Consider the following 13447-nt stretch of genomic DNA (forward strand, 5'->3'; position numbering starts at 1 on the left):
CAGTAAAAGTTTCCAGCAAAACTTCGTTATGCAAATTTACCCTCATTCATTTACACTGTCTTAACAAATGATTGAAGAGACACTGAAAAGGACTCTGATTAAACCTTTATTGTTATATGACATTAAGAATTCCTTCGTAATCATCAACTAATTGCGTACATTTTATTTTTTCTTGCCTCAGTGGATGAACAAGGCTTTATTCACCCCACCCCCCCCCCCCAACTACGTGTCAGTTAAAATATAAATCACATGGATCATATAATATTTATAACTGCCCTTACTTAAAAGATTCAAAGGAGTGGCTCTCTTTCTGCAAAGGGCATACTGTCGGACATGACTGGAATAGGGCGGCTCTGCTTTATATGGCACAGCACAGATATGAAACAACCATATTCATTCCAATCATCTCTTTGAGTTGTCCTTTGCTTTAAGTCCACATCCCGTCCCTACCAACCCTGCTGTTCTCCCAACACTGCCCAAACCCCCCCAATCCCCCGCACACAAACACACAGTCCCCCAGCCTTTAGGAAGGCTTGACTTACTCTGATAGGATGTACGGATCCTTTTCTTTGAATCTGAATAAAAGTTAGACAGGCCACGCATGCAAAACTCTGTCAGGCAGGCCCACATGCCCACACCAGCAGCCACAGAGTCACCAAAAGGTGGGAGGAGGAGGAGGAGGAGGAGGAGGAGGGAAGGAATGGTTGGAAGGATGGAGGGACGCAATAAAGAGTGAAAGGTGTGGGTAGAGATTCAGGACAGAGAGAGATGAAAGACGACAGGAGAGTGGGAAAGAGAAAGCGGTGGCAGAGAGGCGTATGAGTAGTGTGGGACAGAAGAAAAGGTGGTAAGATAAAGAAACAAGGAGGGGAAGAATGTGAAGGTAAGTAAGAAAGTAAGAGAGGAAGGATGGATGGGGAAGGAAATTTAGTTAAAAAAATGTAGTATTGAGGGAAGGGAGGGGAGGAAAAAGGAGGGGAGGGGGAGAGAAAAGAACACACAGGCTTAGAGTGGAAAAGAAAGTGAGAGCAAGCAGCAACCGAGTTAGTGTCAGGGGAGGACAGAAAAGATATACCCGCTACTGCTGCAAACCCCAGAAACGCTGATGTGATTGGTCATTTGCACAGGAGGTAAACTACTGTGTTAGCTGGCAACATATCAGCATCAAAATAAATCTCTTGTTGCATCAAATAGTTATAGTATATATCTTTTACATAGTTTTGTCATGGGCCTACTGCCCTACCATGTACAGGCTGGTATTAATAATGAATCACACTATAACTGGATAAACACACCTAAATAATTAAGCATATTTTTTTTTTAATTAATGCACTTAACTTTGATTTGACATATATATAGAGTACACGTACAAATATGTGTGGGGACAACAGCTAAAAATGTTGTGTGAAGGACAGAAAACTATGTTCTAAAAAGATGGAATCCTACAAAAAGAGAAGAGGCCAGCAGCTTAAAGATTTGGCCTTTTGACTTTTTATAGTGTTTTTCCTCCAGTATTGTATTAACGTCAGCAAAGCAAGGGCTGGAGATCGTAACACCACCACATGGGGTACAGAAAAAGGGCACAGCTCCCGTTTTTTTATTTCTAATTCTGTCCCAGAATTGATTTTAAAGACCCAACACAGAAAGACATTTACAGAAGAGGAAGTTGGAAACAGTTTTCAACAAAGTGCTGTGCTAGTCAATAAAAGCACTTATGCAACAGCGAGTGAAAAGAGCTGGTTCGAAAGCCCAAAGTCATCCCTCCATCTACCTTGATGTTCCCCTTCACAAAAGTCCTGAATACAGGTAAAGCATTTTCAGCTACGCTTGTGGGAATTATGTAATAAGAAAACTCAGTACTTTAAATTGCTTAAAGGACCTTAGACATCTAAAATATTAAACCACTGGAGCTGTTATGCCCTCAAATCCAGAGGTTAAATTAAGGTGAAATAAGAAAGGTGTCTAAGACTATAATTTCTGGAAGGTTGGGCTGAATATCTTACAGTAGGTTAGTATAAATAAGAGGCTTCGGAGACCATCACCAGCCAAGATCAGTGGCAGAGAAAAGGGGTGCAGGGGTCAGGAAGTAAAACAAGACCTCTGTGGCTTTTGACTAACAGATCTATGCTCAAGCAGGACTGAGAACAGAAAGGACAGAGAAATCAAACGACAACATGCATAATAATGCCAATGTGGAATGACACGCAGCCTGTTAACATGCACTTCATATCATAGTGCATATCCGTGACAGGCATTCTGAGATGGACGGGTGCTTTCTGGTCTTTGTATGTTATTGTGTGAGAGAAGAAGAGGAAAGACAGGAGGGAAATAAGGTTGGACTGATGCCATTTTTGAACGCTGATAAAGATTCCTATATTTTTGGGTTTTACTTGTTGATGGACTTGTGCAGTATCTCTAATATAATATCTATAGATATTGCGATATGATTCACAATTAGGGCTCTATTTAGACGGTCTGAAACGCAGCACGCTCTTGCATTTAGGGCGTGTCCAAGTCCATTTTGTTAGTTAAACAGCGGATAATCTGGGCGCAAAAAGCGGTGCACGGCACAAAGAGGTGCATGGCACAAAGAGGTGGTATTTAGACTCTGAATTAGTCATGGGCATGTTTTGGGCAGAACATAAATCAAACCAATCCAAGTGTCGTCTCCCATTCCCTTTAAGAGCCAGGTGCGCCAGGACATATATTACGACTGCTGGACACTCTGCCCCGCCATTTCACAATCTACATCTGGCCTCTTTGATCGATTCAGATATTGCACTTGACCATTTACGATTTACTGCCTAGTGAGCAGTATTCTACATACAATAAGTAAAAGTAGCAGTACAGCACAATAAAATCCTTAATTGCAAATCAATTAGCAAAAAAATAATTAGCAAAGTTTGAAGTTGGAACATACTGTATTATCATAAAAATGTATTTTACGTACCAAAAGTATGTAGCCAAATGGACGCTTACAAAATTATATTATTACACACTGTTGTATATTATTGGATTTTCTATTACTGACACTTTTATGTTGTAGCTGGTTAAGGTGAAGGTGAACTACCTCATATGTATACAGCTCTGTCCAGTTTCAACTGCAAAAATATTAAATATACTTTTATATGATTATTTCATAAACAAGTATCTGGAAGTAGTTGTAAAAGTCCCCTTCCATGGCTGTAAATATGATAATAATTGAAATAAAAGCTATCAATTCATCCTCGTGTGGAATCTGAATAAAAAGTGTAGGGGAATCCATTAACATGATTAAATTTTTTTGATCAGGTTAAGGGCTTTGGTATTGATCAGTTATACCGGAAATATGATTAAACCACGTGCATCATTGATTATCATCATTATTAATGAAAGGCAGATCAGATTGGCCTGACAGATCAGTCTTTCACCTTAGAAGGAAGAACAGATAGAAAAGATTAAAGAGACAGAAGACAGAAGAAACAGGAAGAAGAAAAACAGCTGAGAGGACAGGAGAATAGAGAGCAGATGATAGTCTGGATGTAATGACTACATAATTGACACCTTAGTGTATGGCTGCACAGTTGTGTATGTGCATGTATGTGTGGAAGGATCCCAGAGGTGTGGGAGTGCTACCTGAGGTGGACTGTCTGTTCCTGCGGGGGGATCGGGTAAGGCGCTGGTAGGGGTCGGCGGCTCCATACATATCCAGAGTGGACATACACAACAGGATGGTTTTCTGCAAGTAGTCCACTACCGCTAGGCCATTACAGTTCCCAAACGCCAAACTGGACACACACAAACACAGCGTGGAGGCACGTGCACATGAACAGACACAGACATTTGCATTTACACAGAGGAGAGAGAGTGTTATTCAGCTGAGACAATTACACTGTTGGCAGATTTTTTTCAACAGGTTATTCTCACTGACATTAAAGGTGCGACATGTGGTGCTATCAAACACTGTCAAATTAACTGTGACATTTTGGTATAATTACTGTCAAAAAGCCTGTCTTTATCTCACACTGCTATTGCTGCTGTTTTTGAATATTAATACCAGACTTCCATTGAGCCCCGCTGCCACCTGCTCCCCCTGGCTGCTTTAGAGCCTCTGGCTTAACTGATCAAGAGAAACTTCTTGGCAGTCATTTCTCTGTTTGTCTTTTGACAATAGATGTTCTAGTTGATCAGGCACTAATCAAATGGATTCACACCACCCAGTCACCAGAATAAAATGGTGACATTTTAAGTTTCTGCAAACCACAGATACATTAAAATTTGTGCATGTCATACTTATCATGTCAACATTTGTACAATACTTGTCATATAACGTTAACATTAAAAGTATATGAGTCACTTTTATGTTATACCTTGGCAAGAGACCACTGTCCGACATTTTTAAGCATGAAACCACTGCATATTTTTCATGAGATGTACAGACATTTTATAGCTGTGTTAGTGGCAACAAATCTGGATGTTTTTTCAAGACATTGAGACAATTTACAGCAGTATGGATATTTTGATGAGATGACTGTTTCTGTGGTGACAGAACCAGGTTAGCAAAACACAATCTTTTCTAAACCTAACAAGCTGTTTTTGTGCCTAAACCTAACCAGACCATAAGCACTGCATTTAACAGTAAAACAAAAAAATTAATTGTAAATTGAACCTTAAGTTACAACATAAATAAATGTTACGTTTTAACGTGCTTGGTTTGCAGAAAATGCACATTTCCAACATTTATTCTGACGACTGGATTGATTCACAACAAATGCCTCTAACATAGTCTTTCAATTCAGGAGTCAGGAAAAAATGTTAAATGAGTGATGTAAATACATAAATGTCACTCATACATGGTGCTGGCTGGTCCATCATTGCTCTGCCACATGCAGCACATGTCTGGCTCACTTTATATTACTGTCACTCACATGGTCAGATGCAAGTGTCTGAAAGGGTTGTTTGTCATGTATTCTACGTAAACAGCATTTTCAATACGACAAACATGATTATGTTTTTGAAAACACGTCACTCAGAATGCACTGAGAAAAAGTGCAAAGGCATCTGTGGCCGAACCCTATCCTTATCCAACCTTTCAGTACAAGCAACAGCTTGAGCCTGACAACACCAGCTGCAAAACAGACATTACCGGGAAACCACAACATTCATAGATCAAAGTTAAGGCTTGACAGCTGGGGAAACATGGTGGCAAAGAAAGAAAGAAAGAAAGGAGTCCTGTCATATGTGTTACTGTGGTGGGGATATAAGAAGCAATCTTCAGTTTTTTATTCACACTTTCAGAATGTTTAAAAGTTATTCCATCAGTTGATTACTTTCATTGATTTTACATACATGTAGCCAGTGAGAATTAAACTGTGTCTTTGTACTGACTTTAATAATAGGTAAAGACAGTCTCGCGGTAGTTTGTTGCTGCTGAAATTCTTCATTAAACCCTTTACGTAACATGTTTTCATGTTGCTGTTCATCACTGTGTTATGCTACTTTCGTGTTATATAATGTACACTGTCACAACTTTAATAGATGTCTATGATGTGCAAATACTACATTCTACTTGCGTCAATAATCATTACTTTGAACAGCATATACTATAGTTAAGTATGAAGAACATAAACCATAAAATTTTCCTTTGTGTTTCAGTTTAAATGTGTGTGTGTGTGTGTGTGTGTGTGTGTGTGTGTGTGTGTGTGTGTGTGTGTGTGTGTGTGTGTGTTTTCAAGAGCAGCGAGGGAGGAAGTGAAAAAGAATAAAACAAAATAAATCAATTTCCTCAATTCTATTCAAGCTGTGAGGAGCTTTAGCGGAGAGAAGGAAATGAATGTTGTGCCTTGACCCATAAAGAGCTCTTCAAACAGAGCCGTGATTTTATTTGGTTTCTGCCAACAGAACTTCTATTCACAGTAAAACCATGCAAGTGGTCTCAAAGCACTGTGGGGCTCAGGAAATCATTCAACTTCTCTTCAACACCAAAAAAGCATATTTTAATATTTTTTTAATTGTGAAAACATGTAGATGAAATGTCAAACATTGCTCAAGTCAATTATAACAATTATGTGATAATCTAATCGAAAATGTAAGAAAGACAGAAAGCCCGAAAGAGACAGAAGATGACAGACGCAAATTACGACATGTTAGCCTATTTGCATTTGCAGCTTGGTCCAGTAAACTGTCTACAACTTTAATTTGGCAAGTTCTGACTGCAGGACTGTGGCGCTGAATAGGACGTTCCTTATTCTCCAGCACTACATCCCAATATCCAAAGGTTTAAGCCCACGCTATCATTTATGAATACATAAGCACAAATATAACCAGTTGACGTTACCTTCAGGTATGTACCTCTCTCACTACATGTACAGTAATGGGAAAGACTTGCCATTCTAACCTTCCATCTCCATGTATCTTGTTGTTACAGCTGCTGACAAGTGCTTTTCACTGGCCACCACCCCAACCTTCACTCACTGTATCCAGTATTTAAGCATTAGCTCAGAAAATATGGTGGGTTTTTTTTCTGATTGGCTGGCACGTCTTAATGTCCGGACCCCTCAAACTTAGCTGCAGGAAACAGTTTAAACACTGTTCTAACCTTGTGCTCAAGGATTTACTAGCTGCAGGCCATAATAGCAACAATCCTGACCTTAACCATGCAGAATTAAAGTTAATTAAGCTATTAACAGTTCATCTATTGTCAATTACAAAGCCTTCTTGGTCTCTCAGGTGGAGTCTTTTTCTCTTTGTCCGTAAACAATTTGTGCAAACTCCTCTAAACTAAAACATGGATTGCTGAACTGAGTGCTGATCAGCAAAGACATGGAACAGTTCAGCACTGACGAATACTGGAAAACAAATTCTGTTCTGTTCTTGTTAATATTCCTAATCCAGACAGAGACATGATAAGTCACACAGATGGACAGGCAGATTGCAATGCATCAGGAGACTTACAGGCCATAGGCAGAGTTGACATCCAGGCTGGTGATCTGTTGCGGAGGTTCTCCATCTACCCACAGCAGCTGGATAACCAGCTCTGCCTGGTAGCCGGGAGGGACCCGAACCATCCGGTCCTTAACTCTGAAATAGATACACAAGAGAAGTTTAGACCACTACTGTGTAAGATACCAACAGTACTGAGTGAGAAAGAGACACACAAGCATGACTGCTTCCAACATGAAAATGGTCAGTAACTAACCAACTAGAACAGCTAGTACACATTTTAACGCCCCATGATACTTCGATGATCAGCCCTTCACAATACAAACCGACCTTTCAATGAGTGGACCACCCACTATACCCGGAGCCACAGCCACAACACTTACTTTGAATCCAATCAACAGATACCTGATAATGACATAGAGTTTGTACACATATATATATATGTTTCTGCTTGTTTCCACCCTCATCCCCTGACACATTAGAAAGGACACTGTAGTGTAAAGACTAAGGTGCAGCCAGTTAAGATTTCGAAAAATGTTGCAGAGCCAGAGAATTGAGCCATTTTTTAAACTTACGAGCAGCAACAAAAAGATAATAGATCTTATCATTTCTTTCACAGTGACTATTGGATTATTTCTTAGGGGGACATATTTCTCCTGTTCCACAACAAACATTCAGTCTGATTACAAATGACACCTGACAGAGGCTCTTCATCACAAGCTACTTGTTTTGCCAATATGCCGACAACTGTGTTTTCTAGTAATGTTAAAAGAAACAATTCCTGGCAAACTGATAAAATGATTTGTTGAAAACAGGTTTGTGTTGTCGTCTTTCACAGAGAAACTATAATTTGTGTGAGGAGATCTTACTTAAGGCAGGGGATGCTGTCTTTGATACCCTCAGGCGTCCTGCTGCCGGGGCTGGGTGGATGTTGTTGGTGGGGCTGGGGTGAGTGGGGGCCGGACTCTGTGAAGCAGGGATTGTTCTCATTCTCGGATGGAGAGATGACATCTTCTGACTCACACTGTAGGCGCACCTCTAATGACTGAGGATGACAAAGATACAAAATTACAGATTAATCATAACAGCCAGCTGGTTAACCTTATCCATTGACTTGCTGTTATGCAGTTCCAGGTGCCTGACAAAATTGGATGAACTGTGACAAAGTCTAATGAGAACTTTCAATAGACAGTCCTCTAAAAGAACACAAGGCTTGCTGCTTTACATAACTCTGAAAGACAATCACTTACGATTTTGAAGCAGCAGTTTGTAAGAATATCATTGTACCTTCTTGCATTCCTGAAACTTGTGAATTTTGATTCTAATCCCACTCACCACTATCTGGGTGTTGGCATCATATTTGCTGAAGCGATACAGGATGATGTGGGCCGAAATGCCGACCACACAGAAGATGCGACTCTGAGGGCACCAGTTGACCATTTGAACAGCGAAGGGGTCTTCCTCCACCAACTCAGCCGCCCGGCCTTCACCTTGCTTTGGCTTCTCAAACGCTTTGGAGGTCTTCAGCTTGTACAACATCTGTAGTGTGACTGGTTAGAGAAATATTGCAAATACTGTAAATATCACCACATACCAATCGTATGGAGTGTAATGCTCGACTTTAATGGACTGTGATATGAGTGCATATAATTTATCTGGATATGGCTACACAAACATAAAGGTAAGATTAATTCACTGATGGTTTTGAGGATTATTACATGATGATAATTACAAGATAAAATAACAACAAGCTTATCTTCAAAAACCTTACCATCTGCCGTTCGGTTCAGTCTTACAGAGGTACTTACATCATGCTATTCTCCACCATCCAGAAAACAATACTGTTTTCATAAGTTGAGATTTCTTCTCTACTTCTGCAAAAACAGCTGAGCTGCTTGGAAACATGTGGCCTCATTATCGGGGCACAGTAATGATAAGATTGAGTTGATCAAAGAGGGCTGGACTTGAGCCATTTATAGCAAAATTTTTGACAAGAAGACAAATCATTATTTCACATTTATGAATTGTATTACCGGTCATACCTACCAGCATGGCAACATACAGTAGCTTTAGGCTGGTATTGCAAGTTTGAACTCTGAGGGTCTGTTAGGCTGATGCAATGTAAGTAAATGTCAGCCACAGAGCACAGCTGTCTGTACAATTTCTCTTTTCAGAGCCCATGACCAATGTGAAAATACTCATGATGGAATTCATGAAAAATTATTGTTTATTCGAGCGTGCTGTGTAACAAAAAACCTGAAATGAACAAAATGAATCACTTCAGTGAAGCTCACGAGAAGCTTAGAGAGTGGACTTACTTGCAGATGCGTCCCAAAACTTAATAGATCCGTCAGCATGTCTGAACAAAGAGAAAGATTGTTTTTTGTCTATAAGCAAAATTCATTCAGATCAGGAAATTAAGGGAATATGTTCAGTATTTAGCCGTACTCTTAGCTTTAATGCCACAAATTCATAAGTTAGACTGTGCAGGAATCGTCAGCTGAGCATTCCTTATGGTTTCTGTCAGCTAAACTGAAGTTAAAGTTTTACTCTATCCTCAGGGACAGTAACACTAAGCCAAGAATTTAAGCAGTTGAAGGGGACTACAGAGAATATCTCCATGTTGAATTCATACTTCCAGACTGCTGCTGAGTGTTGCCTAGAAGTAGACACTACCCAGGGTGCTTGCTTCAGAAAAAGTTAACATCTCTGTCAACAGCTTACAATGGATTTCAGTCCCAGACTGCTCTGTGCTGGTTAGTCACAGGCCTAATCAAACTTATAAAGCACATATAAACAGAAAATATACATCACAGTCACCTGGTCCTGTTATAGCTTGAGTGAGAACATGCATATACTGTGGGTTTCTTGTTAACTGTGATGGATGTTTTTTCTCGAGAGTTTAGGTTAACAGTCGCTATGTGTTTTGGACTAAAATATATATTTCTGACTTACCCTGTGATGATAATCTCTGGGTAGGTATGGGAGCCTAACGTCCATGTTCCTCCAGCGATTGGCCACTCCTGACATGGTTACAAAGAGAGAAATTTCACTATTTTTTTTCTTCTCCCACTGGGCTCTGCCTGTAAAAAGGCATTTTATACCAAAACAACTTCTTATTCCTCAAATATGAAATTTTACTAATTAAAATGATTCATATCTTAATGGTAACCCATAATTAGTTCAGAGCAGCAATTATTTTTAAAGCTGTTTTTTTGTTTCATGAATCCTAAAAGATAATTCATATTGCAGTTTGTAACCTTGAAAGACCAGAAATAAATATGTTTTTGTTTTGGGTAGGTGCTGAAGCAGTAGCATACAGAGGCACATTGTTATGTTATACAAGCACCTTTATTACTTTTATTCTGTCAACAATGTGTAAAGATTTTGAGAACGTTAATGAAAAGATTTAGATTTTCTTTCTTTAAATCTTTACAACTTCCTCAAACATTGTAAATTGAAAGAATTTCATCATAAAAGGAGCATATCCGTCTCTCATGTTGTCCCTGTCCTACCTTTTGGCTGTAGCCGGTCTTCTTGTGTTTAGCTCCTATAGAGTAGAGGATGGGGATGATGTCGGGCGGGCACTCTGCAAAATAGGCTGTGCAGGTAACTGGAGACTCGTGGACGTCCATGGGGTAAGGGTTCTCAAAGACAGGGAAGCTGCAAGATACATGCATTTGATAAGCTATAGAAGAGCTTAGCACCACTACGGCAAAATGAACAGAAATGGGGGTTAAAGTCATCATTAAATAACAAGGAGATTTGTTTATATGCATACTGTGTTGTATGTTTAATTAAATCAGAACCCATCAAGGTTCTCTTTGTGAATAATTCAGCAAACTTAAACAACTGAAGGTATTATTGGATATATATAATATAATATATAATCTGCTGTGCGCGAGAATGAGGCAATGGCTGAGAATTTACAGGTATTGTATGTTGTAATGGATTGTTTACATTCCAGATACTAAATAGAACGGCACTCAGTAGAGCGCATACCTATGCCAAGGCCAAACAGTCCCCTGTAATTCAATCAAGCCTACTCCAATATCAAACTGCTCTGCTTACCCTCAATTTTAAATCAGTGATTGATAACTGCTTAAATATAATTTAAGTTCACCAGATCAAGAATCTAGAACAAATTGTGCTCACTCATTGACACCAAACACCTGAATATGACTGATTCTTTTCATCAAGATCCATGCTATATGTCAAAAAATGTCTTATCTCACAATGCTAAAGACAGTTAGAAAAGAAAAACCTGGATTTGTCCCTGTATAATCCCTTTACCGCACTAAAGTGAAAAGGGTCTATTTTGGTCCGAGACACATCCTCCATCCAAGTTTTGTGGAAATCTGTTTTATAGTTTTTGTGTAATCCTGCTGACAAACAAACCAACCAACCAACCAACCATCAAAGAAATGGGCACAGCTGAAATGATAACCTCTTTGGAGGAGCTAATTATTCCTTCATCAGTAAACTTTACGAACGTTAGTGTGGGGATACATTCTGTGAATCAGTTATGAGATCTACAGTACACCCTCTGGGTGCAGGCCATTGACTTATTTATGATGGATAATTTAAACTCAAATTAGCAGCTAATCAATGAGCTCACAATGTCAACAAAGACAATCAGGACAAGTTAAAACTACATTAAGCCTTATCAGGAGATATTTATAGCTAACAGTTTTAATTAGGTTACCTAATTAACTTGGTTACCTAATTTATGCCCTTCACACTGTAAGCCTAATTTATAGTGTTTTGCTGCTATTCAAAGGCCTTAGGTGTTAATCTGTCAAAACTGTACCACATCAGCACCTTTCACCTTCATCTTCATTCCCTCCAATAGTGATAACAAAGTAATTTAACAGGAGTGGTAGTATTTCCCCCCTGAGAGCAGAGTGACATGTTTTATTAAAGGACAACATCTGGTCTATCTTTCTCCCTGAAGTGTGGATTCGAGTAAAGTCTTTCATCTTGTTATTGACTGTGGCAGGTTTGGCTTATGGATAAATGGTAGTGTTTTTCCCCCCTTAGGTGACACCAAGTGATATCGTCAAAAGTTGACATGATAGGACGCTCTCATTTGGCTATCAGTCACTTGCTGCTTTGCTGCTGAAAGGTGTGTTTATATATATGGAACACATACTTGCTCTGTGTCAGATCCACCACGATTAAGTCCTTCTCCAAAAGCACCACCACTGCGTAAGGCTCCTGGACCTCTGTAGGATGAAAGCCATACTGAAGAGAATCATGCTACAACCACACAGATAGACTTTTTAAAGCATTTTTAGGATAATATCTAATTTATCCACAGCCCTCTTGATGACACAAAAGAAATATCCAGAACCCCGGAAGATATCACCAGTTTAATCAGAGTCTTTGCATGTACTTACCGTTATTGTAAGGAGTCTCGCAGAGTGCCATAAACTCTACAATAGGATAGTCCATCTCCAGCACAGTGATGGCCTTGCCGTGCATGATGGTTAACGTTGGCCGCCTCCCCGCCTTGTCATATGAAAGACCTCCAGAGAAGATAATAAAAGGCTCGCTGTGGTGGGGGGAAAACAGGACTTTAGGAAGACTTGGTCAGATCAACGTTAATAGTTCAAACTGAATAGCCACATAATGAATGACGGAATAAATGAATAAATTAATCAGTCAGTTAAACTATAAATGAATGAATACATTAATGAATGAAATCGACATGCATATATATATATATATATAAATATATATATATATATATATATATATAACTGTATATATGTGTGTGTGTGTGTAGTTTTTTCTTGATTTTTTTTTTTCTCTTTATAAAATGTGTAATTCATTTCTATTAGCATGTGTAACTTATTGCGATTAAAGTGTGTAATTTCACTCTCCCCGCCCAATGATCACATTTTGAGAGGTTACAATCATAAAATAATGTTTAAGAACATAAATGCTTTGTCTTTTGGAGACTTATACTGTAAGTATAACCCAGTAGGGTGTCTTGTCAATATACTACATCATGAAATAACCACGGAAAAATCTTCTCCTAAGTGTAATCAAATGATGATTTAGTACAATCATGAAGCTTAAGACAGAATGAAATCAGGCAATATTTGCATATGTGCACAGACCTGTTCCTACAAGTCTTATACTCCACTTTGAGTATGGGTTTACATGACTCCTTTCTCCCATCCTTCTGTATCTTTCCTGAATTAGAAAAAAATAGTGAAATACTGGACAAAATTTCAAACATTTCAAGACAGTACTACATGTACTATTAACATCCCCTCCTAGCCCTACCAAAACTGATGCACACTTTTTGGCATGTAAGCACTTTGATCGGGTTCGTTTTCATGTTAAAACAGACTGGTGTCAGTTCCACTTATATGTGATTCAGTTAAATATATCATAAGCACACTGTAGTTCAGGCTAAAAAAGTTTATTATTTCATAAATTCAAAGTGGAAAGGTCCTTGGATTTCACTTCTTGGGCATACTATAAGACATCACCCACCCCAGCCACCCTGTTCATC

The 13447-nt window shown here is 39.0% G+C and overlaps 1 protein-coding gene across 19 annotated transcripts in view; it reads right to left on the reverse strand.

Annotated features, from left to right (window-relative positions):
• Positions 1-13447, reverse strand: part of stxbp5l (syntaxin binding protein 5L) — a 141595-nt gene that overhangs the window by 29835 nt on the left and 98313 nt on the right. For 12 of the 19 annotated variants that reach the window (XM_084362018.1, XM_084362015.1, XM_084362014.1 and 9 more), the window contains exons 9-19: positions 13047-13122; positions 12321-12475; positions 12074-12146; positions 10437-10584; positions 9877-9944; positions 9240-9280; positions 8257-8471; positions 7791-7966; positions 6934-7059; positions 3616-3767; positions 543-611 (exon numbers count right to left, since the gene is read on the reverse strand). In XM_084362018.1, coding sequence (XP_084218144.1) covers positions 543-611; positions 3616-3767; positions 6934-7059; positions 7791-7966; positions 8257-8471; positions 9240-9280; positions 9877-9944; positions 10437-10584; positions 12074-12146; positions 12321-12475; positions 13047-13122 — 1299 coding nt within the window. The remainder of the gene's footprint in view (positions 1-542; positions 612-3615; positions 3768-6933; positions 7060-7790; positions 7967-8256; positions 8472-9239; positions 9281-9876; positions 9945-10436; positions 10585-12073; positions 12147-12320; positions 12476-13046; positions 13123-13447) is intronic. The other 7 variants (XM_084362016.1, XM_084362006.1, XM_084362004.1 and 4 more) reach the window with 1 other exon arrangement.

This window comes from Pagrus pagrus (genome assembly GCF_965226575.1).
Source record: "Pagrus pagrus genome assembly, chromosome: 9".
NCBI classification, from domain to species: Eukaryota; Metazoa; Chordata; class Actinopteri; order Spariformes; family Sparidae; genus Pagrus; species Pagrus pagrus.